A 24,774-nucleotide genomic window follows, 5' to 3' on the forward strand; every position below is an offset into this window, starting at 1 on the left:
ATAAAAATCCCACCAGGAAATTTTCTACAGTTGATAAACATCTTTAGCAACGTAGCAGGTTACAAAATTAGCAAAAGAAATCATTAGTCTTCCTGTATACAAATGACAGACAGATAAAGAAATCAGGGAAACAATAGCCTTTTATAACAGCCTCAAAAAAAAATCTTGGGGTAACTAGCCGAACAAGTAAAAAAAAACATGTATAATAAAAACTTTTAGACGTTTAAGAAAGAAATTAAAGAAAACATAGAAAGATCTCATGTTTATGGATCAGTAGAATTAATATTGTAAAAAACGATCATCAAAATATCAAGACAATTCTTCAAGGAAATTAAAAGGATAATTTTGGAAACACAAAAACCCCATGGGTAGCTTAAACAACCCTGAATAATAAAAAACTGCTAGAGAGACATCACTATCCCCAATCTCAAACTGTACTACAAAGCTATAGTAATAAAACAACAACAACAAAAACCATGGTATTGTCAATGAAAAGAGACACATTGATCAATGGAACATCATTAAAGAGGCAGGTAAATCCACACACCTATGCACACCTGATTTTTGACAAAGAAGCCAGGCATACACACTGGATGAAACCTATGGTGCTGGCAAAACTGGATGGTTGCATGTACAAGAATCCAAATAGATCCGTACTTATTACTTTGCATAAAATTCAACTCCAAATGGATCGAGGACCTCAATATAAGGCCAGATACTCCGAATCTTATAGAAGAAAAAGTAAAGAATAACCTTGAATTCATTGGCATAAGAAAAGACCTTCTGAAGAGACTACCATTAGCACAGCACCAAGATCAACAATTAATAAATGGGACCTCATGAAACTGAGAATCTTTGCACAGTAAAGGACCCCATCATTAGAACAAAGTAGCGTCCCATCGCATAGAAAAAAGATCTTTACTAAATACACATTCAGTAGAGGGTTAGTATCTAAAATATATAAAGAACTAAGAAAAATTGAACATCAAGAAAACAACCCAATTTAAAAATGGGGTACAGAACATCTCAGAAGATAAAACTCAAATGGCTGAGAAACACTTGAAATGTTAAACATTTTCAGTCAACAGGGAAATGAAAATCAAAACCACTTTCAGATTTGATCTTACCCTCTCAAGAATGGCCAACATCAGCAAAATAAATGACAGCTCATGCTGGTGAGGATGTGGGGTCAAGAGAATACTCATCTATTGCTGGTGGGAGTGTCAACTTGTAGAGTCACTATGAAAATCCTTGTGGTAGTTCTTCAGGAAGATGGGAATAGATACACCTTAAGATCCAAGCATACCACTCATGGGTGTATACGCAAAGGACTCTACATTCTACTACAGAGACACGTGCTCAATCATGTTTGTTGATGCTCTGTTCATAATAGCCAGAAATTGGAAACAGCCTATAGACCATCAGCTGACGCAGTGGTTCTCAGCCTTCCTAACACTGCGACCTCCAACCAGAAAATTATTTTGTTGCTACTTCATAGCTGCAATTTTGCTACTGATATGAATTGTGTTGTAAATATCTGATACACAAGATACTTGATATGTGGCCCCTATGAAAGGGTTGCCCGATTTCCCCCCACCTCCGAAAGGGTAGCAACCCACAGGTTGAAAACCACTGAACTGATGAATAGATAAAGAAAACGCGGTACATTTACTCAATAAAATATTATTCATCTGTTAAGAAAAATAAAATTTTAAAATCTGCAGGTAAATGGGAAGAGCTAGAAAAAAAATCATCCCGTGTGAAGTAACCCAGACCCAGAAAGACAAACCGTCTGTGTTTTCTCTTATATGTGGATGTTAGCTTTTAAGCTTTCGATATGCATGTTAGTAATCACCGAGGTTCCGTATCCAGTAAGGGGCTAGCAAGGAGAAGAGGACTGGCCAAGGAGGAGGAAGTAGGATATATTTTTATGTAGCGACAAAGTATGTGGGGGACGGGAGAGAAGGGTAAAGGAGGAATATGAAGAGGAGCAGCTAAGACGAAAGGTCATTTGAAAAACCATAGGAAAACATACTGCTGAGAAGCTTCCTAAAATACACACATACATAAAAAGAATCTAATTGGAGTCACCAAATAATAGCAATGCCCCAACTAGACATCTTATGCCACCAAGTAAAATCCCCAGTGCCGGGAGTTTTTGTTTTTATTTTGTTGAGTCACTGGCCGAAGGGCTCCTTGGAAACCCCCAAACACCGGAGGTCATTGCCAAAGCTATTGGTTCTCTCCATAAATTGATGGTGCCACTCTCCTGCTGAAGATGCTATTTATTTGCGTCATCAAACAGGAGAAATCGAGCTGGTGCCTAACCGGAAGCTTCTCCTCTACTGACTAGCATTCATGATACTAGAAGGTATTCTTTTGTTGTTGTTGTTGTTGTTTTGTTTTTTTGAGTCAGGGTTTCTCTGTGTAGTCCTGGCTGTCCTGGAACTCACTCTGAAGACCATGCCGACCTCGAACTCACAGAGATCCGCCTGCCTCTGCCTCCCTGGTTTAAGATTAAGGGTGTGTGCCACCACCACCCGACCCTAGAAGGTACTCTTTTTTTTTTATTAAAGATTTCTGTCTCTTCCCCGCCACCGCCTCCCATTTCCCTCCCCCTCCCCCAATCAAATCCCCCTCCCTCCTCAGCCCGAAGAGCAATCAGGGTTCCCTGACCTGTGGGAAGTCCAAGGAACCCCCACCTCCATCCAGGTCTAGTAAGGTGAGCATCCAAACTGCCTAGGCTCCCACAAAGCCAGTGCGTGCAGTAGGATCAGAAACCCATTGCCATTGTTCTTGAGTTCTCAGTATTCCTCATTGTCTGCTATGTTCAGCGAGTCCGGTTTTATCCCAGGCTTTTTCAGACCCAGGCCAGCTGGCCTTGGTGAGTTCCCAATAGAACATCCCTATTGTCTCAGTGTGTGGGTGCACCCCTCGCTGTCCTGAGTTCCTTGCTCGTGCTCTCTCTCCTAGAAGGTACTCTTAATGTCCCCCAGCTACAAGCCTTACAACCTACAACAGTGACCTGCCTCTAAGTGGAAACAACAGAGGCACAACTTCGCGGGAGTAGCCAGCCACTTTCTGATGGGATTTAAGGGTGACTCTGGGAGACACTGCCGAAGCGGAGAAGAAGCTCCAATTAGACAGGGCATGGGCCTACGGGGAAGCCAGCGACTATTCTTCTGCCAAGGGAACACGGCAGTAAAATGGATTCCAATGAGCTACTGCTGCGCTCCTAGATCGGGTCACCACACAGGTTGCACAAGAGGGTCTTCTTCTTGCAGAAGATGGGAATTAACAGAGACCCTCAGCTGGACCAAGAACGGAAAGTCAGACTTCAGAGCACTCAGTCCGAAGTAGGATGTCTTCATCGAACTCCTCCCCAAGGCTCCGGGGTCCAAGCTAAAGACGTACAAAGATTCCAGGAGGAAACCTGTCTTCCAGGCACAACAGGACCAAGGCCTGTATGAACTCATGGAGACCGTGGCAGCACACACAAGACCCACAGGTTCAAGCCAGATGCTACCTGTCCCAGGACTGAGACCGGGAAGTGGACACAGGCTCCCACCCGCAACCAGAAAGTTATCTGCCAATGATAGCAGCTGGAAGAGGAAAACCAGTTTCCCCAACAGACACCTCAGGGCAAGACCCATGTCCAGAAGTGGTTGACTAATGGCAAAATAAACACAGTGTTATTTTGTGGGCTTTTTAATTTTGCTTTGTTTGGGCCCTTTTTTATGTTATTGGTATTTTGCTTGTTTATTTTGATTTTCATTTTTTTATATGTGGGTTGCTGCTTCTTTTTTGGTCATTTTTTTCTCTTTGGTTTTTGTTTTTTCTTTCTTTTCAGGTTGGTTTTTTTATTGTTTGCTTGTTTGTGGGGTTTTGGGGAAAGGGAGTTGTTTTTGTTTTTCAAGACAGGGTTTTTCTGTGTAACAGTACTGGATGTCCTGGAACTTACTTTTTAGACCAGGCTGGCCTCGGATTTATAGAGATCCTACTGCCTCTGCCTCCTGAGTGCTGGGATTAAAGGCATGTGCCACCACCACCAGCTGTCTTGACTTTTTTTTGAAAGAGAGATAGAAAGTTGGGTAGGTAGTGAGGCAGGGGGGATCTGGGAAGATTTGGGGGAGAAGAAAACATGATATTTCTAGTTTAAAAAAAAAGAAAAGAAAATGGGACTGGGAATCAGAAAAATGGCTCAATGGTTAAACACATGGGCTGTACTTTTACAGAGGACCACAGTAAGTTATGGGTGCCTCAAAACCATTAGTATCTCCAGCTCAAGTAATTCAGCACCCTCTTCAAGCTTTTGAGGGTGCATGCACATGCGCACGCACACACACTATGCATATATTATACATAAATAAAACAAATTAAATAAGATACGTCTGGGACTGTAACCTGGTAGTATTGTACTTATCTAACATGTGCAAAACTCTTGTTTGACCTCCAGCACTAAAAGAAAGCAAAAACACTAAAAATAATTTCTGGGTCTCCATTTCCATTTCTTTAGGTGAAATTATTGAAGAGGTATTTGACAAACAGTAAATATTACCTGACAGAATGACTGTCTCCACGAGAGCCTATTAGGTGTGAAGTGTGGATCCGATTTCAGAGGGTTAAATGTTGTAAGACACAATGTTTTACACTATAAATCATTCACAAGAAATGATAAGCGATGTGCTTGTCTACAAATGAGGAAGGAAGAGTTGCAGCTTGTATACTCTACAGGTTTTCATGACATTGCTGCTCTGAGGAAGGGCCGAGAGCTAGGATGCTGGGTGTTCACAGTCAGGAACTTTCGGTGCAGGGAGAAAGACCATTAACCAGTACTAAACAGGTAGCTGACCACCACGGGGGCTGACACTACCACAGGACAGGGTGCGGCATACCTCTGATAGGGGTATCAGATCTTGATGGTTCTTTCCTCCAGGACGGGACAAAAACTTTGATGTAGGTGTGTCCTCTGTCCCTGAACCAGTCCACAGCCAGACGAATTCCCCGGCAAGAGAAGGCTTCCTTATTTCCATGGCTACAATGGAAGACAAAGAAATCTGAGGAGAAACAAAAAGGGACTTTCTCTGGAAGCATTCTGGGTCACAGTCTAAAACTGAGAGGGAAATGGGCAAAGAGAATCTTAAACAAGGTCCGTTCTTCCCACAGACCACAGCGGCAGGCAGCTTTTGAGGAAAACACAGAGGTTCTCCTCAAAACTCAGGCTCCTCTGGGTGGGAGGGGATGGATTTCAAGGGAAGCTATTAAGAGCCAACATCGAAGAAAAAATAAATAAAAAGAATCGTGAAATACACAAATCAGCCTTCTGCGGAATTACACTCCCTTTGAGAGATGATGGCACCCGTTCTACCAAGATTCCCAAGTCCAAGCAAGGGACCAGTGCTCCACAAATCCCACAGAAGACATCAATGCCGCAGAAAAAGAAGGGCTGTGTGAGACCTTGCTGCATCTTTTAGGCCTCTTAAAAATCATCATCTTAGCCAGGCACCGTGGTATACATCTTTAATCCCAGCACTTAGGAGGCAGAGGAAAGTAATCTCTGTGAGTTCCGGGTCAGCCTGGACTATGTAATGACTTCCAGGCCAGCCAGGGATACACAGTGAGGCTCTGTCTCAAGAAAAAACAAAATTATCTTCCTCAAGTAGGGGATGATGGCATATTCCTTTAATCCTTGTATCTTGGAGGTAGAAACAGGAGGATCAAAAGTCTAAGGTCATCCTTGGCTATACATTGAGGCTAGCCTGAGCTACACAAGACCTTGCTATGGAAGAAAGGGTGTGGGGGTTTATCTTCCTGCATCTTAGGAGGGCTGAGAGATGTAGATATGAGAATATGGCGGGCACCTGTGTGTGGCTCACAGAGCTCAGCTGACCCACAGAGAAGGGTGAGTCAGGCAGGAGGCGTGAGACAAGAAGCTGTAGGGTCATCAAACAGGAGTCAGTGGTTAAGTGTGAGCTGCTACGGCTGAGTAAGCAAGAACAGAAAGTGGATTTGGGGGACATTTAGAAGGTGCCAGAACTCAGGAAGTGACTGAAAAGAAGGTATCAGGCTCTTCCAGGTTCCTTGTGGGCCGTGCATGGGCAGGAACTCTGGAAGAGCTCTGAGTAGAGGGAAAGAGCCATTCATATGTTTGGCATTGGATATAAGTCTTGTGACTATAAAGTCGACATGTTAAGTGAAGAGCAAGGGGTCAGAGGGGAGGGCTGAGTAGTAAAGGTTGTAGGTCACCCTCGCTTAACCCAGAGTTGAAACCGCAGTGTGGACAGATTGCCAGAGAGGAAGTGAGAGGTCGTAAACTTGACCTGGAAAGAGTTTGGGATGCAGTCGCTGGTTTTAGGCAAGGGGAGGGGGTCTCTTACAAAAGAGACAGAAGGGATCTCTCCAGGGGACAGGAAGACAAACAGCCGGGGGTGCTGCTGTCTGGAAGCCAGGGAAAGAGGCAGCTAAGTGCCCTCTGGGGGACTGGGCTTGAGCTGGGTCAATCCAGGTCACTGGTGCTGGAGACAGAGACAAGTGGATGGATCTGGGACAGTGTGAAGGCAAATTCAACAGGCTGAGCCATGGATGTGGCAGAGCCGGACCTCCAGATGAGATCATCTTCTGCTCCCCGCTTCTCCAGTCTGTTTTTCCTCCGGCTGTGTATTCAACCAAGCACCTTGCTGGAGGCCGTCAGTGAGTCTTTGCCACAGCTATCCCTGCCCTGTCAGGGGATTCGCTTCTCTTCCTTCTCTTCTAGTTCTCTGCTAAATCCTTGCTTCCTCAGGAAGCAGCCCTTGACTTATTAGACTCCATCACACAGAAGCTTCCTAGCAGTTAAGAACGTTTACCCAGCCAGACCCACTGATGCACACTTGTAATCTCAGCACTCAGGAGGCTGCGGCTGAAGAATTGCCTGGAGTTGGGAGGTAGACTGGCTGCTTACATAGCAAGCTCTTGTCAAAACAGAAAACAAAAGAAGCCACAACAACACACACGCACGTGCAAACACACACATGTACATGCACAACCCCAAAAGACTCTGCATGACCACCAAGATTCCAAGGACTAACCATGGTCCCTGATTATTGGTGAAGGCTTAGTTAAAAACTTGTTGAGTAGCTCCATGACTGAAAAGCTACCTGCCTTGGCCTCCTTGCCAGCAGGAAGAAAAACAATACAGGCAAAGGGGAGGGTTGCCTGGAAAGACCTACAGTCCTATTTTGGGGACCGAAGGTACAGCAATGTGACCACAAATCACAGAATAAATACAAGAGACAATGAGACTAGACAGGTTCATCTCCCACCCCCCCACCCCCCCCCAAAAAAAAACAAGAAAGGTGGGAGCATGTATACACAAGAGAGGGTGCTAGAGGGAAGCAGAGGCGTCTTGTCCGTCTAGAGCAGGCGTTGACAGGTGCTTGTGAGCTGCCTGACCTGGGACCTGAACGAGTGTCCTCTGAAAGATTCTGAATGGCTGAACCCTGAACTCTAAACTCCAGCCCTGAGACAAGTTCCCAGAAGCCTGGCTAGAAGCAGCCAGCTCACACCCTAGTACAGACCACGCTGAGTTCCCCTTGCTGTGCTGACTCTGTCGTGTGATTGTTTCTGCTGTTTTCTTGGGACGGAAATAGACACAGGTCTCCAGATTAAGAGCAGGAGTCCAGGGAAGCAAGGAACCTGTGGAACTTGGAGTGGGTATAAACTGCCTCTGGGAGCTCCTTCAGCTTTGGTAACCATGAGGATCGTGGCTTCACAGGCTGGCGTTTTTTCTCTTCGGCCTCAGAGGCTGCTCTGGGAGCCTTGTGCAAACAGCAGGAAGAAGGTGGCAGCCATACACAGTGGGAAAGGAGGAGGAAGCGAAACATGAACCCCTCCCACACACGAATACAGGTTGAAAGAAGAGGGGAGAGAGGTAAGGGAGTCATTCTCAGGGCTGTTCCTGGCCCCTCCTTCTTCTGAAAAGCCCTGGGAGTAGCAGAGACACAGAAACTTGCCTCAAACAAGAGGCTGAAGCCTTGTGGCCCAGCACGTCGGGGCAGGCTGCACACCCTCAGAAAAATTCTGGCCTGCAGGCTGCATGGTTTGGAAGTGTCTCATAGGGGTGCAGGAAACATCTCCCTAGACCTCTTACAGGCCCTAGACCTGGTGTTGTTAGAGACCTACAGACGGAACAGGTCCCTGCTGGAGGAGACTATTTTAAGCAGGCATAAGGAAAAGCCAAATGACAATCCTGTCACAAGCCTTAGAAGCTCTTTTTCCCAAAAACACTGAGCCTCACTTGGTCCCACAGTGATCAACCAGGCTTCCTAAGACAGCACAGGCCACCTCTGCAGTGAGAACATTATCCAGAATGAAGAGACTCTGCCCTAGGGAAAGTTGTCTAATAAACACCAGACTGTCCCCTTCGGTGACGACAGTGATCAAAAGATATAACCACCTCTTAGAATGACCCTGCAGTCTGGAGCTGAAACAGGCGACCACACCTTGACCAGGACAGCCTAATTATGGACACCTCTTCCTCCTTGCTCCAACTCTTCCTTTATTTAAACCCCGAGCTTGGGGGGTCCCTGGACCCCTTTATCTGTCCGTCTTCTCAGTGCACACTAGTTAAGTCTCTGGTCTCTGCTTTCCCCATTCCTCGTCTCTTTAACTAGCATGTTGGGACAGGCAGTAGGGCTTACCTGTTGGGGCTGCTGAAGTCCCAGCTGTTGACCTAAAATTTTTGCTACAATCCCAATTCACCAGGACACGCTTGTAGCAGGGTACCATGAGAGCCAAGCCCTCCTGTCCCAGCTATCACAGGGGAACTCAATGTCTCCAGTAACTGTTGGGAAAGGAGTCGGGCCAGAGGTGGAAGACAGAGCCCGATCATCCAGAAGGTTAGACAAGGAGGAAACACCATAAGGTACAGGCAAAAGTCATGAGCCCCTCCTAAAAAACTGAGGAAACACAGAACTGCGAAGGACAGACACACCTCTTCCACCTCCCCTCCCTCAGGCCTGCACAGCTCCTGCCCTGCAGCCATCTGTCTCCAGTCAGTTCTCAAGCAAAATCGCCCCTAACCCAGTTACTCTGAACACTATTTAATTGCTCTGTCTCCTGGGACTCTCGTGTATCGGTCTTAATCACTCAAAACCACGCAGCACTTGCGTGTCTCTGTTGAACTGGTAGAGGCAATCTGCTTTTGTAACCTAGAACTCTCTAGTCAGAATGAGTTTTGATGCGTGTAGCATAGACAGGCGGCTTGAAGTGATGACAATGGCGGTCATACAATTGGTTCTGAAAACAGTTAGCAAAAAGAAATAAGCCAGCTTCCTCTCCCGGATCTTTTGATGGGTGTGGGGTTGGGTGGCGGGGACATTCAGTGGGAGGGAGAAAGAGGGAAACTGAGTCTCAGTAGAGTTCCAATCAGGAGGTGACAGTCATCTCGGGTCCCTTTCCAGGAGAGAAGGGTCCATCTGGGCATCTGTCCCTGTCTTTGCACCAACTTACAAACACCCACTGCACCAGGACTGTGCTGGGGGCTAAGATGCCAACCAGGCATCCTGTAATCCTAGCACTCAGGAGGTTAAACAGTATGGTAAGCTTGAAAACTAGCCTTGGCTAACGGTGAGTTTCAGGCCAGCCCAGACTACAAAGATCTTTTCTCGAAATATTCAAAGCACAGGGCCTAAGGACAGAACTCAGTTGGCACTGTGTTTGTCCAGCATGCCCACACCCTGCCATCATGCTGGTGCGTGCCTACAATCTCAGCACTCAGGAAGTAAGGGCAGGAAAATCAGGAGATCAAGATCATCTTTGACTACATTATGAGTTTGGGGATAGCCTGGTCTTTGTAAGATCCTGTCTTGAACTCTTTTTAGGGGAATGGGTACTGTCAGAAAGGCTTAAAGCTCATTTTATTAACTGTAGAGAGTTCTGTTTGCCAGGTGAGAGGGCTCATTTCATCATTACATTACGCCCATAAAGAAATGACTTTCACCCCCATTTTACCTTTACCAAAGCAAAGAAACATGCCCAGTTCCCAGATCTGATGGTAACTCTACAGGCCTAACTGCCACTATGAACCCTTCCTTTCCCCAAAATCGCTGAGGTCCAGAGAGCAAGTCTTGTGCAATGGGAGTCCTCCCACTTGGAGGCCCTCCCGTGGAGAGGTTGACAGACATTGAGAACCAGTTGCCAGGAGGCCATGGGAAGGGAAGTGAGGGCCTAGAGGTTTTGAATATTGGGAGGGTTGAAAAGGGAAGTGGTTGGTGTCTGAAGCAAATTTTGCCTACAGGACAAGTGTGCCAATGGCAGCCAGTTAAGGGGACTGTCTTTTGCACAAACTAGACAATATAATTTTACACGCTGCATTCTGACTAGTGTCCAAGAAATCCTTCCCTGTAGAAGCTGGGGTCATAGGTCACAGTCATGCAGTGGAATGAACAAAGATGTCTCGGGGCTCTGAGATGGAAAGGCTGTGCTCTTTCTGCCCAGTTTCTTATTGGGGGCTCAAATGTCGGTGTTCTGAACCTGCCCAGTGGGAAGTCTAACCCAACCCAGGTCGTGGAAGGAAATGAACAAGGATGTACAGGGTTGCCCTGGTTGCCTCTTCCCCACCCCCCAGAGACAGAGTTTCTCTCTGTATAACAATCCTGGCTGACCTGAAACTCTGACTTTAGACTCAAAGAGATTCACCTGCCTCTGCCTCCTAAATGCTGGGATTAAAGGCGTGCGCCACCACCATCCAACCTGCCCTCTTCTTATGAGGCAGAAATAGGGCAGATTTGTGTAGGAACCCAAGACCCCAGCCTAGAAGTAAAATAGCACCTAATCCCAGGCATAGCGGTTAACATCTATAATCCTAGTACTCAGCAGGCTGAGGCAGGAGCATGAAATGCAGGGCCAGTTTAGGCCATATAGCAAGACTTTGTGGTGGCTGTTTTGGAAGAAGAGGGAGAAGGGTAAACGGTGGGGGTGTGGCTCACTGGTGAATACTAGCCTAGGATCCACAGAGTCTTGGGTTCCATTCCCAGCACCACATAAAACCAAGCACAGTGGTGTCTGTCTGCATTCCCAGCACTTCAGCACTGGAATCAGGGGAATTGGAAGTTCAGGGTCATCCTCTGCTAAAGAGAGAGGCCAGCCTTGGCTACATGACCTGTATCTATAGAAAGAAATGAAGGGCCTTGTTGGACATTTACCTTGAGGTCAGGTGTCTAGAGAACGGTTATACAGCTAACAGGCTTACATTCCCCCCTCCTTTATATGAACACACACACACACACACACGTATGTGCCCCTTCATGTAATGGAAAGGATTCTCTGGCCTGTGCGTCTATCAGAACCACCATTCAATGTGCACATGATATGTGAGGGACCCCAACATTGGCAGTAGCAGGAATTTCCTGGTACTGGCCCTTCAAATCCCTCTCAAAGGGAATAGGGACTGGATACATCCTGTCCACAGCTGGCACCCTATCCAGAGGGCTGTACTCCACACAGGAGGGTTTTAACACCAGGACAAAGGCCTGTGGGAGCATGGTTGCCCGGCTTGCAGTCATTTCACAGGTCAGATTTAGGGAGAGGGGAGACTGCAGGGATGAGAACTAGTAGGGGTGATGAGAGCTGCAGGGAGGGGGAGGGGTGATGAGAGCTGCAGGGAGGGGAAGGGGTGATGAGAGCTGCAGGGAGGGGAAGGGGTGATGCAGGGAGGGGAAGGGCTGATGAGAGCTCCAGGGAGGGGAAGGGGGTGATGAGAGCTGCAGGGAGGGGGAGGGGTGATGAGAGCTGCAGGGAGGGGAAGGGGGTGATGAGAGCTGCAGGGAGGGGAAGGGGGTGATGAGAGCTGCAGGGAGGGGAAGGGGTGATGAGAGCTGCAGGGAGGGGAAGGGGTGATGCAGGGAGGGGAAGGGGTGATGAGAGCTGCAGGGAGGGGAAGGGGTGATGCAGGGAGGGGAAGGGGTGATGCAGGGAGGGGAAGGTGGTGATAGGTGGCTTTGGAAAGAGTACAAGCCCAGAGCTGGTGTTTTCCTGCTCTATGACCTCAGGTGAGTCACTAAATCTCAGCCTCCAAAGAAGAGCAGTCACCTTATGAGGTGAATGCCCTCATCTCTTTCTAGAATTTGTAAAATAAGTGCTTTAAATCTTAGCATGTCAGAGACTTTTAAAAAAAAATCTTCTGAAGTTACTTAGCCAAACTTCTTAATTGTATAAATAAATCTCGGGAAAAGAAAAAAAAAAGACTAAAGTCTGGAACTCGTGGAGGCTCCTCAGTTGGCCAAATTGAAAAGCTGGACAAGCAGTCAGCTTGTGCAGCCATTACAGTTCATTCAGATGAATGAAAAGAAAATGACTTCTAACGCTCAGGTGCTCTGTGCTGTTGGCCACCTTCCAAGGGTTCAGCGCCACATGTAGCAAGTAACCAAGCTTTCCACCCTCTCAACTGCTTTGGACAAGTGGTCAGAATGTGGGCTTTCAGGCAAAGATACATGGGGTCCTCTGCAGCTGGTTTTCTGTTTTCCTGTGTGGACATGAGGCCTGCAGAAAGACTGTGGAGTGCGTGTGAGATCTGGCTTCCCGGGGCCTGCAGGGAGATTGGAATACATGTGAGATCTGGCTTCCCGGGGCCTGGTATGGTACTCATTTACTTCACAACTTAAGATTCTCATTTATTTGACTCGCTCCTTAAAAAATGACAGAATGTGAGTTACCAGTCCCGTCTAGAAACCCACGGAACTCCTGGGGCCACTCAAATGAGGAGGCTGCAGGCTTTTCGAGCTGGTTATGGGGTAGTTCCGCACATTCAGCTCCCTTCTGTGTGAATGAGTCATGGTCAGAATGTGTCTCCTAAATCTCAAAGCCCAGTGTGTCCTGAGCAAATGCGTCCTTGCTCATAAAAAGCCTTCAATTCAGGACCCAGTCCAGCTCATCTGGGTTCAACCATCACCAAAGGCTTTGGCCTAAACAGCCTAAAGGACTCAAGAGAGAAAGCCACAGAAACTTCTATATAAAGCGGCACAATTGGGGACACAGCACTGGAAGCTGGGTCTAACTTGAGCCAAGTGCTGACCTCAGAACCATCAGGTCCCTTCCTCAGCAACTGGAAGGTTCAGGTACCAGGACAGATGGCCCTACTCAGACATTCTGTATGGACATGGGGTGGGTGTCTTGGTGCATTATCCATAACGTCTCATTTGTATGTCAGTGGTCCCTAATAATTTATTAAAATCTATACACCTTCTCAGTAGAGAGGCAGTGCTGTGCGTACAAATATGTCACACTGCATATCGTCTCAAGCCATTGATGGCTTTGAAGGTCAGTGGGCCCCAGACCCAGCCACACAGGAAACAGAAAAGAGGTTCTCCCTTAAGGCTTCCAAAGAGGAACTCAGCTCTGCACACACCTGGGTTTTAATCCAAAAGCTCCATTCAGATGTCTGTCTTTCAGAAACAGAACCGCATGAAGATATGTTATCCTAAGCCATCAAATGACAACAGGTGTTGGCCTGTGGGGAACTTCCCGATGATTGGGCGGTGGGGGTGAAGGAGTTCCAGCAGGCCTGAGCATGACAAACTTGACAGAAAGGTTCTGCCCTTTTACCCCCTGCTAAAAACGTGCATTCCAAAAGCTAGCCCCCGAGGTCTATCTAGTCCGTTATTTGGCCACTGACACATTCCAGAGACAAAACATCGAAGTCCAACCATCAAGATTCATTATTTGGTTAATATGTCCAGTTAGGATTCCCAACTCATCCTAGCAGAGACGGTCCCCCACTTCCCCCTTAAGAACCCGTTCCCACAAAAACACCAGCGCTTGCTCTCTTGCTTGCTGCTGCTGCTGCTGCTGCTGCTGCTGCTGCTGCTGCTGCTGCTGCAGCCTTTGCAGCCTCCCCAGCCCCACTTGTTCCTCCAGGGTAATAAATCTCCTTTGTTGTCTGGGTATGTCCTGGCCTGATTCTGGGAGGCTGACCTCTCCTTCGTGGGGGAGCAAGCATTGCTATCAAAAGTCAAGCTGTTGATCCCTGTAAGCAAAAGCCTTGGACACCCCAAGCTCCAAGGATGGAGGGACAGCCAGCTGTGGAAGCTGCCCCTGCCAACAGGAGTTCCACTTCTTATATGTTAGTGGGAAAAGACACACATTCCACCCAGGCTTTAAGACCCCCCATGCCCCCAGGACCAGGCAGCAGCCTTGCTTCCCAAAGCAATTTGGGATCATATAAGGGTCAGAGAAGAAAGACCTCCTAAAAGTATCTTTCTGGCGTTACCAAAATTCTGTGCTCAGTAGGTAATGAACCACCATTTTGGATTCCCACCCTCCGTTCCCCATAAAGGGGGCCTCTCTGTGGACCACTCTTTTGTGGCTGAGGATCTGTCTGGCCCTGGGAACACAGGCCTTGTCCAGACTCCCACTGGAGGGGACAGTAGAGGAACAGAGGAGGGACACCCGCCCCCTACATGCTCTTAGAACTTCCCTCTGGAGGAAATCACTGAGGATGAACAGTCATAGGATTATTATAGAGTTTGTGCTTTCCCCTGGGACCCAAGGGGCAAAGAGGTGTGTGTGCGTGTGCGTGTGTGTGTGTGTGTGCGCGCGCGCGCGTGCCTGCATGCGTGTGTGTGTGTGTGTGTGTGTGTCTCACTGAAAGTATATGAAAACCCGTAGACTTTGACACATTCTTTGCAGTAAGTCAGTGTAACGGTTTCCATTCTCCACCCACACAGATTGATCGTGGAAAGACATAATTGATCATGGCTGGAAGTCCGGGGGTGGCAGTGGTGTTACTGAATGCATTGACCTAGGACACTTTGTAGTCATGTACAAACAGAGGATGTGGTTTTGGTTTGAATTCCCGGCTGCACAGAGAGTCTCATCCAAAGAGTGCCCTCCACCACGAGCACCCTAACATCATTCTGATCCCAAGAGAAAACCCCGTCCTGAAGTAGTCTGTTTGCCCTGTGACCTTTCTGCTGTTTTCACCCCAACTCAGGGAACTCATTCCGGAAATCTGGGGGCTTTGATTTGTGCAGTAACAACTTTCACCCGATCCTCTCTCAGTTACGGCCAGCCTGCTTTGTCCAGATCCCAAAGAGGCCAGGCGCCTCTTCCCTCTGCAGCTCCTAGGGCTGCTAGGGCACACCGGACTCATTTTGAAAGTCATTTACATTCACTGATTGGTGGGGTCATACGGGAGAAGGTCAGAGGATAGTTAACATGAATTTTCACCCTGTGAGTCCCAGGAGGGAGCTCGGGTCATCAGATTTGGCAACAAGTGGCTTTAACAGCCGGGTCATCTCTCTGGCCTTTGGATTCTTTCAAGGCCCTGTCCTGGCTAGTTTACGGTCAACTTGGTACAGGTTAGAGTTGCCCCACAAGAAGGAAACATAATTGAGAAAATGCCTCCCTAAAACTGGTCTATAAGCAAGTTTGTGGGGCATTTTCTTCATTAGAGATTCAGGTGGCAGCTCCAGGCCGTTGTGGGTAGCGCCACTGCTGGGCAGGTGATCCTGGTGCGTGTGAAAAAGCAGGCTGAGGAAGCCATGAGGAGCGGGCCAGTGAATCACACTCCTCCTTGGCCTCTCTTTCAGTTCCTGTCTTCGGGTTCCTGACCGAGTTTCTACCTTGGCTTCTCTTGATGATGGTCCGTGTGGAACCTGGAGGCTAACTAAAGCCTTTCCTTCCCAGGTTACTTTTGGTCAGGATATCTCATCACAGCAATAGAAACACCCTTAGTAAACACCCTAGAGAGCAAGATGGTGCAGTTTCCCTTCTGCTGCCAGAAGAGGGCGTAGGTGAGATCGTGAGAGCGAGAGCACAACAGTTTTAAGTCCCAGGGAGCAGCAGGGACTCCACCATCCCTTGATACTATCGCTGCTATGGGCAAACCTAGCAGAAGGCCTTAGTAGGCACCATGCTGGGTGCCTGGGGACAGCCCCAAGACTGGGCCACACTGAGCGGGACCATTCCAAACTTCTGTCCTACTATGCCAAATTCAAAGTGAGCTCATATCCGCGAGGGGGAGCTTCGGAAGCTTGTCGACACATTTGGAGCGGCTGATAACTGCTTTTCGGAATCCCTACTCTGCTTTTAAAAAGGGAAGCAGAAGTATTACAGCCGCGCGTGAACAGTTTCCTACGGCTCTGCCCTCTGCCCGGCTGTAGCTCGGCCAAGTTTGCGCAATGCCCTCCTCACCCAGCACTGAGCGTGGCAGTCTGGGCCACAGCGGAGCTTAGCCGAGTCAGGCTCAATAACCACACGCGCCATTGTGCTGGAATCCCCAAACACACAGAGAAGCCAAGGTACAGACTGACCTGGCACTATCTGCAACTCAGGGCGGGAGCAGCAAGGCCACAGACCCTCCTTTCAGCCTGAATGGGAACTGCAGCCTGGCCTCCCCGCCAGCCCCCAGCAGAGGGCTTTGCATTTCGCATGGCATTCTGGTTCTGAAGCCCTGAGGGAGACCGTGGAGACCTACTGGCCTGCTCTGCACAGAGAGGAACCGATACTCTCGGCTTCCCAGAATAACACAGCTGCCTGGGGACAGACTCCAGAGGAGACATTCTGCCAACACCTAACCCTGGGCTCCTGCCCAGCACTTGCTCCCTTCCTTCAGAAGAAGGCTGTGCCTATGGTGAGCGAGGTCACTGCACCGACTTGCTGAGCGGACTACAGCTGGCACCTTTTGTAGCTCAGATTGTTACAACTCCCCTCAAGGGAGGGTTGACTCTATGTCACAGAATGGGAAACTGAGGCAGCTTGCCTCATTCCCACAACTACTAAGATGCACATAGAAGAGGAATTCTGAGAGAGAGAGAGAGAGAGAGAGAGAGAGAGAGAGAGAGAGAGAGATGGAAAATGAAAGAAAAGAAAAAAACTCAACCAATTAAAATTAGAACTACCATTGATTTACCTACACCACTTCTTGGTTTATACCCAGAGGAAGCTAAATCAAACCTGGCACCAAGACGCTTTCCCATCCACGTTTACCGGAACCCCATTCACAATATTTGAGTTACAGAATCAGTCCAGATACCCACCACCAGATAAAGAGATACTAAGAGGAAACGGAGTATGTGTACACAATGCAGCATAAAAATATATGCTATAAAAAATGATTGTGCCATTTGCAGGAAAGCAGATGGAACTTGAGATTCATCTTCCTAAGAATTATAAGCCAGGCTCAGAAAGTCAAAGACGGCATCTATATGGAATCGAGATTTATGTATATGCATACATATGTAAGGCAGAGAAACGGAAGGGAGCTGTTGTTGAGGAGGAAGGGTCCAGTGGAAGGAGAGCAGGAGAGACGAAAGGGAGTCATGGAAAGTGACTATGGGCAAAGCATGCGATATGCATGTGTGACTTTGTCATCCGGAAACCTAAAACCTCATCCATTGTGCCCAAAACTCTTTGGAGAGGAAAATGGTTCCCTGGACTCCTGAGATCAAAGTCCCAGGCCCCAGCACCCAACAGCAGGATGAAGGAAAGCAAGGACACTACCTCATGGCCACATTGCTGCCATCGATCACTATGGGCCGCAGGGAGCTGCCTGGGTCTCCACCAGCTTCTTCCAGTCCTGGCCCCAGGCCCTGTGGGGCAGAGTCCCGGGTCCCACAGCATCCCCGGGGCGTCAGCACTACTCCAGTGCTGTTGACGGGATCCTCCTGGGCCCTCGGGCGGCTACCGGTCTGGATCAACTCCTGCAGTATGTCGTTGACCAATGCACTGTCACCCAGCTTGCCCAGCACCCTGACCACGTCGTCCTGGCTGTAGCCCAGTTTCTGGAAGAACTCCATCTTGTTCCGACGCTCCATATTGTGCCAACTGTTGCCTGGCACGGCTCCTGCGCTGGGCTTCCTTCTGGCAGAACTGCACAGGCATAAGCTAAAAGGAAAAAGGCAGTAGTCAGGTGTTTGCTAAGCAGCCTGGCAGCCAGGCCACTGGGTGAGGAGGGCATGCTGTGTGTGTGCTCCTCCCTCCCCGTGTTATCTGTCAGGAAATCACGCCTAGCCTGGTCCCCTTGAGGATTTTCAGTTGTTTGGTGTGGCTGGCGAGCCACAAATGCAATCACACCTCTGTTACCAGTGCGTTCTCTGAGCCCTTTGCTCCTGAGTGCCAGGGCCCAAGGTGGCAGGGGCTGAGTAAGGCACCAAGCCAAGGGAATCTTTTTACAGACTGTTAGAAGTGACACGGTATCTACCCAGACTTCTGCACCAATACCTCAGGGTGTTACTGTATTTAGAGACAGGGCCTTTCAAATCAGGTCCTTGGGGGCACACCTTCACCCTGCAATAGCTGTTCCACAAGAAGAGGTAAGGCACTTGAGACCAGACACACACAGATGTGTCACCTCAGAGCTGTGAAGGGACCGCTTAGATAGTAAGGCCTGGGAAGGAACCAACATTGTTGACTCTTTGATCCTGAACACGTAGCCGCCAGAACCCAGTGACTTTTGATTGTGCCAGCCTTCATCTGCCAAGACCGCTGGAGCAGTCCTGGCAGGCACCAGAGGCTGCAGGTCCATCCAGGGAAGAACCCTCCCAGGAGAGGGCCCCTCCTGGAAAGGCAGAGTTACCCAGGAATTCAATTCTGCACTCTGGCTCAGATGATATTCAGATCACCCTGGACCTTGAAAAGAAGAGGTCCTGACCCAAATTTGGCTCTTCCTGTGGGGCACCCAGCATAGCCCCCCTGTGTGTGGGGGGGTGACAAGGAAGGGACTATGCTTGACAGTTGTTTTCAAAAGGGGAAAATGGGAATATTCAGGACACGCTGGGTCTCTGTGCTACTCACAAACAAAGCTTGACACCCTCCAAAGGTGTCTTAAAATGCAGAAATAAACTTGAAGACATAGCTACTGTAAAATATTCAAACAGCGCAGAAGTAGAAGGATGATACAATACATGGCCCACACCCCACTCTCCCAAGCCCCACTCCGTCCCCTCCCCCCTCCCCCAACTCTCCTGGTGCCTCTAGTGCTGATGGCTCCCAGCATCTCTCCAGAACTTTCTTTGTACACCTATTAGCATATTAACAAAGGATTGCTTCTGGTTTATTTTTGCATATACAATGACATGTTATGCGTATTGGCAGTCAGCAGCTTGCTTTTCTCCTTTAAAACACATCTTAAGAGCCAAGCCGTGGTGGTACACACCTTTAATCCCAGCTCTCATGACGTAGAGGCCAGCCTGGTCTACAAGAGCTAGTTCCAGGACAGGCTCCAAAGCTACAGAGAAACCCTGTCTCAAAAAACTAAAACAACAACAACAAAAACCATGTCTTGAGCAACTTTTCCAGCCAGCTTCCGGGACCTGCCTGCTGTATACCCCGCCCCCAGCATCAAATTTGGTGGTGAATGCTATGGGTTCTTCACCTTCTGATTCCGTTCTCCTGTAGGAATCCCTTACAGCGTATGTGTTTCCGGGCTAGCCTCCTGCCCTGACTCCACACACTTCTGCAGACCTCTCCAACTAGGGCAGGAGAAAGAACAGAACTAACAAGGCCAGAGCCTGCCCAGGGCTGAGCATTCCAAATTCAACCTTCCAGACAGTGCGGCCTCTGCTGCTGCCCCGACATGCTCAGCTCCCACTCTGCCTCTGCCCAAGCTCATCTGGCTTGGACCCAGCACTGCATTTTGAACACAAATCTGACCATATTTCCCCTACTTTAAAGAATGCTCTACCACAGCCTCTAGTGACTCTAGAAGAAAACCCCAAGTTCCTGGGTATGCAGAAGAGCTGTGTCACCCCGTGGCTCTGAGCTCGACCACCCCACCACCCACCTAGTCCTTAGAGTGAAATGAATGTCTTCCTCATATCTAACCGCTTCAGGATGCTCTCTCTCTCTCTTTCTCTCTCTCTCTCTCTCTCTCTCTCTCTCTCTCTCTCTCTCTCTCACACACACACACACACACACACACACACACACACACACACTTGTCTCTTTGGGGGTTGCAAGCTTTAAATTTCAATTTGCACGTCACTCAGCGGGATCGTCCTGGACTCTTCAGACCTAAGAGAGCTCGGTCACGCCACCTACCATGTGGGATCAGGACACATGAGTTATCACGTGTCTTTCTCAAGAGACCCGATGTTCTGACCTGTCCGCCTCGGGGTCCCACCCTTTAGTATGGGAGAGCTGAGGAGCTCAACAGATATTTTTTAAATGGACCCTGGAGTTTTCCTCTTTTCCCACGTTTTTCCTTGAGTTTCAAATCTCGAAGACCAGCATCCTTCAGAGACCCCCTTTGACTCCACACTTCCACATCCGGCGAGTTCTGTCTCCTGGATGTTTTGCACACCCACCTGCTCTCCACACTCACCCCAACATTGCTCCACCCTCTCACTCCTCGCTGGAACAAAGTCACTGGTTGCCTTCTTCACACTGGCTCCACAGAAACAAAAAAACAATATTCAATCTCCACTAACTCATCATCTGCTCTGGAAAACAGACCAAAAAATCTAAGTAACAAGTCATAAATCCAAAATAAGCACTATTGGGTTTTTAGAGTTTGGCTTTTTGTTCTTTTTCTTTAAAAGTTATTTGGGGGGGGGTGTGCACGCACGCACACATGCATGCACACGTACGTGCACATGCATGCTTGTATTTGTTTTGTGTGCCAGAGTGCTCATGTGGAGGTTGGAGGAGAACTTGTCAGATCCTATTCTCCCCTTCCACCCACTGGGTCCTGGGGATGGAACTCAGGTCGCCCGGCTTCGCAGCAAGTGCCTTCACTGGCTGAGCCATCTCACTAGACCAGAACAATTGCTTTGATTTAAAAAAAAAATGTGATTTTGGGAGCTGGAAAGATGGCTCACCAGTTAAGAGCACTTGCTGTTCTTACAAAGGATCTGAGTCAGGTTCTCAGCAGTCACAAGTGGCTCACAACCATCTGGAACTCCAGTTCCAGGCAATCCTGCCTTCTTCTGGCCTCTAAAGACACCAGGCACACACTCAGTGTACATACAGACCTGCAGGCAAAAACACTCACACACACACAGTAAGTAAATCTAGAATAATATTTTAAAGAAAGAGAAAGAAAAGTGTGCTCTCAAGGCCCATGTGGGGAATGACTGATCTCCTTTAGAAGGGTGTGGAGGGGTCATCCAGGCTCGTCTGGTAAAGGCACCGGCCACCAAGTCCAGTGAGCTGAGTTCGAGTCCCTGAGAGAATCAACTCATGGGACTTGTTGACACGCAGTAGAGAAGTAAACACAAAAATGGTGCCAGGAAAGGCCAGGGGAGTCCTCAGAGGACCGTGAGACCCCGAGAGGACCCAAGGTCTCGGGATGCAGTTTGTCCCCATCCCCCCCCCAGTGACGCTAATGTCCAGTCACACTCCAAGACAAATAGCCCTGAAGATTAGCAACGAAATAGTCTAGATTTCCTCATGAGACCTTGTGACGGTCAGCATCCCGACCCTCAGGACTGAAAACAGAGGCAACTGTCCTGTGGGAAGACCCCTTCCAGAAGCAGTAAACCCAGGTTGGGCACCCCCTCAAGTCGAAGGCCTGTAACCTCTGCCTGGAAGAGCCTCTGGGAAAATAGAGGAGAGAAAGAAAAGGAAAGGTGGGGGGTAACGATACCAGAGAAACAGAGTTTGATAGACCTTTGTTTTTTGTTTTTTGTTTTTTAAATAGGCAGTCTAAGGTCTAAGTTGAAGTTTTCCTCTTTTCTCCAAACTCCACAGCCCTCTATCCTGCACAGATTAAAGGACAAAACTCATCCACATGAGAGTCGGGGCCTCACGGTCAGCCCTGTTCTACCTCCCTTCTCTTAACTGCAAGTCTCTGGTCCAGCCTCACCTTCTCTCTGTGTCTAGTGAGCAATCCTCCTCTCACAGAAGCTTTGGCCTCTAGGGCTAGGGTCCAACTCTGGACCAAATTTCACATAAAAAGAGGACACTCACAAACCTGATGGGTCACGTCACACTGTGAGGCGAGGGGTGTCACTTACTGACCCACGAGACTCCCCCTACCTGGGACATCTGTTTTCTCCATAGGCTAAGCCTACTATTACATTTTCCAGAAGCTTCCAAAATTTTGATGTTCCGTGAGCCCTCCTCCCTGCACTGCCGGTGCACACACCTCTGCGCTTATTTCAGAGAGCAGGGAAGAACAGAAAGACAGCTTCAGAAATAACAACATACATGTCCCTACTACTGCGGCTTTTCATGGTTTCCGTATCATTTTTATGAACTCTCAACTAAACTTCCTGTTTCTCTCGGTGGGAAAACAGTCTAAATGGGCACATTCTCTCCTTTCGGCACTGAGGAAACGGAGGCTATAGAGCTAGTACACGGCAGAGCGTGACAATCAGCGCCTTCCAAAAATAACTTGTTATTTTGAGTCATGTGCTCAGCACAGGGGCAGCGTCTTACCATTGCAGAAAGGGAGGCATTAAAATTACAACCGAGTGGCTTCCCCTTCTGTCTCAAAGGAACAGCTCTGTGAAGAGGTCCAAGTTTCCACCTGCTGCCCGGTGGGACAAAAGCAAGAGCAGATAAATGAGATTTGTGTCTGATGGCGGTGGGGAGAGTAAGCAGGCAGCCGGCGGTATGAGGGCCTGCCCTGTGACTGCTTCTTTCCGTGGGGTAGAGTGTCGTCACCCTGAGAACACTCTCAGAAGGCAGGGATGCCACCAGACAGCTGCTTTTTATACAAAACTAACAGAATTCACCTACTTCGGAAAATAATCCCCCTCGGGACCTTAACAGCAACTTTCGCTCCTTTTAAAAACAAATGTCTTCTAAATAAGGGTAGGGGCCTGCCCCCCAGAACCCCCTCCCCGACACCCCGATGAGATGCTCTTCACGCGCTAATACGCGGCCGCTTAAGTGTGACCTCGCTATTTTTAAAACCTGAGAGTCCACACAGCTTCACCTCAGTTTTCTTCCTCAATCTTGACTGGAAGTCACAAATAGTCCAGAAGATTAGCAACGAAATCGTCTAGATTTCCTCATGAGACCTTGTGGCTGCCAGCATCCTGACCCTCAGGACTGAGACCCCTTCTAGAAGCAGCAAACCCAGCTTGGAGACCCCCTCAAGCCGAAGGCCTGTAGCCTCTGCCTCAAAGAGCCTCTGGGAAAATCGAGGAGAGAAGGAGAAAAAGTGAGGGGTAACCATAACAGAGACATAGCCACCTCCCTGTACAGAACTGCCAAATTACGAGCTGATGTCCCCTCCACTGTCTGTGGAAGCCCCAACCTCCTTTTGAAGTGGGACAAGCTAGCCCATTCCTCCTGTGGCAGTTTCTGTGAGGAAACTGAGGAAAAAAGTCTTTGGTGACTTGCCCAGGGTCCCAGAGCTACTCAATGGGCCACCAGCCTGCTAAGGGAGGTGATATTTGTCTCCCAGGCCAGAGAGCGCCCTCCAGTGGTCGGCCGCCTGCAGTGCACACCCACGGAACTGAGCCCCAGATTACATTCGGTATCCTGACCTGACCCCCAAAGCCACTTGAATGGGAAGAGTGTCAGCCTGGCCCCAGCTCTCAACAACTCCGTGAAAACTTGTAGTGGTCGGCCCAGACCTCCAGCCAGCCCCTCGGCAGAGCTAATTGTCAGTCAGGCTCCTTTTGTTTTCTTTTGATTTTGTCAGTTAGAGTTTGAGGAAGTCGCGGAGAATCTAAGATTTCATCCCACAGGACTGAAGACCTGATTTAAAAAAAAAAAAATTACTCACCTCTGACTTCTTAAAGAAAATTTGTAATTTAAAAAATACTATAGGGGGCTGGGCCTGCAGCTTAGTGGTGGCTGCTTGCCTGGCATGCACAAGGACCTGTTGTAACCGGTCCAAGCACACAGTCCTGTACTGGTGAGTTGTTCACACGCTGGAGAGCTATTCACACCAGCCATCTGTAAACTCCCCACCCAGCAGAACTCATTCTCGCTGTCCCAGGTAGCAGCCACCTTCCCACTGGCTCTCAGCACACCCCCATGAGTGGAGTCGTATAGCCTGTGTTTCGACTCCAGGTCCACCCATGTTGTGGTATATATCAGCATGCCCTTCCTTTTTGAGGCAGAGTAAGACTCCACCTGAGGTGTGTTCCACGGGGTTGTGTCTGTTCACTCCTCCAGCTGTGGAGAACTTTGGCTGCTTCTAGCTCTTGGCTACTGTCACTCAAACTGCTGTGAACATGGGCATGCAGGCCTGGACTTCTGTTTCCTCCTCAGACTTACCCCCTCCCTCCTCTGTTGCTATAGGTAACTTACAGGTTATACCTGAGTACAGGTATATCTGAAGCCTTTACAGGCATGACCCGTAGTCCTACCCATGTTCCAGGCTCACATGGTCCATTGTAGCATCACGCCCAAGTTTCCAGAGCTGCAAAGACTGGGCCAAACCAGATTAAGGGCCGTCAATCTCCTCAGCAGCCCCGAGACTGCTGCAGAAGCTCCTCAGCTGCATCAGCTAGGAAACTCGCCAAAGAACCAGAGTCTAGCCGGGCAGACGCTCTGGGAGTCTGGAGACGGGGTAAAGCCATGCCCTCTCTTCACTTCGCAGCACGAAGTTTGCTACAAAGCCCACGGACAGAGGCTTTGCGTCAGCTGGGAAGATCACCCTGACACCCACCCACCCTACCCCCCCACACTTTTACCCCTTGCTAAAAGTGAGCAGACATTGCATCTAAGGGCAGTTAAAGATGCTTACCTTGTTTCTACAATTTGAACATCTAAAAGACTTCCAGGTGTTCAGGGCAGTCCACACACACACACACACACACACACACACACACACACCCGTCAAACATGCCCTTCTCCCTTCCTCTTGACTGAATGAAGTCTGTCCTGGGCCTGCCC

The 24,774-nt window shown here is 48.8% G+C and overlaps 1 protein-coding gene across 6 annotated transcripts in view; it reads right to left on the reverse strand.

The window, feature by feature from the left end:
* Nucleotides 1–24,774, reverse strand: part of Zc3h12d (zinc finger CCCH-type containing 12D) — a 38,638-nt gene that overhangs the window by 13,596 nt on the left and 268 nt on the right. The window contains exons 1-4 of one of the 6 annotated variants that reach the window (XM_075949283.1): nucleotides 24,626–24,734; nucleotides 23,415–23,628; nucleotides 17,479–17,862; nucleotides 4,896–5,035 (exon numbers count right to left, since the gene is read on the reverse strand). In XM_075949283.1, coding sequence (XP_075805398.1) covers nucleotides 4,896–5,035; nucleotides 17,479–17,792 — 454 coding nt within the window. In that variant the 5' untranslated portion in view covers nucleotides 17,793–17,862; nucleotides 23,415–23,628; nucleotides 24,626–24,734. Of the gene's footprint in view, nucleotides 1–4,895; nucleotides 5,036–17,478; nucleotides 17,863–20,299; nucleotides 20,430–23,414; nucleotides 23,629–24,009; nucleotides 24,050–24,625; nucleotides 24,735–24,774 lie in introns of those variants that run through there. The other 5 variants (XM_075949290.1, XM_075949273.1, XM_075949301.1 and 2 more) reach the window with 5 other exon arrangements.

The sequence above is a fragment of the Microtus pennsylvanicus genome, chromosome 1 (assembly GCF_037038515.1).
Source record: "Microtus pennsylvanicus isolate mMicPen1 chromosome 1, mMicPen1.hap1, whole genome shotgun sequence".
NCBI lineage: Eukaryota > Metazoa > Chordata > Mammalia > Rodentia > Cricetidae > Microtus > Microtus pennsylvanicus.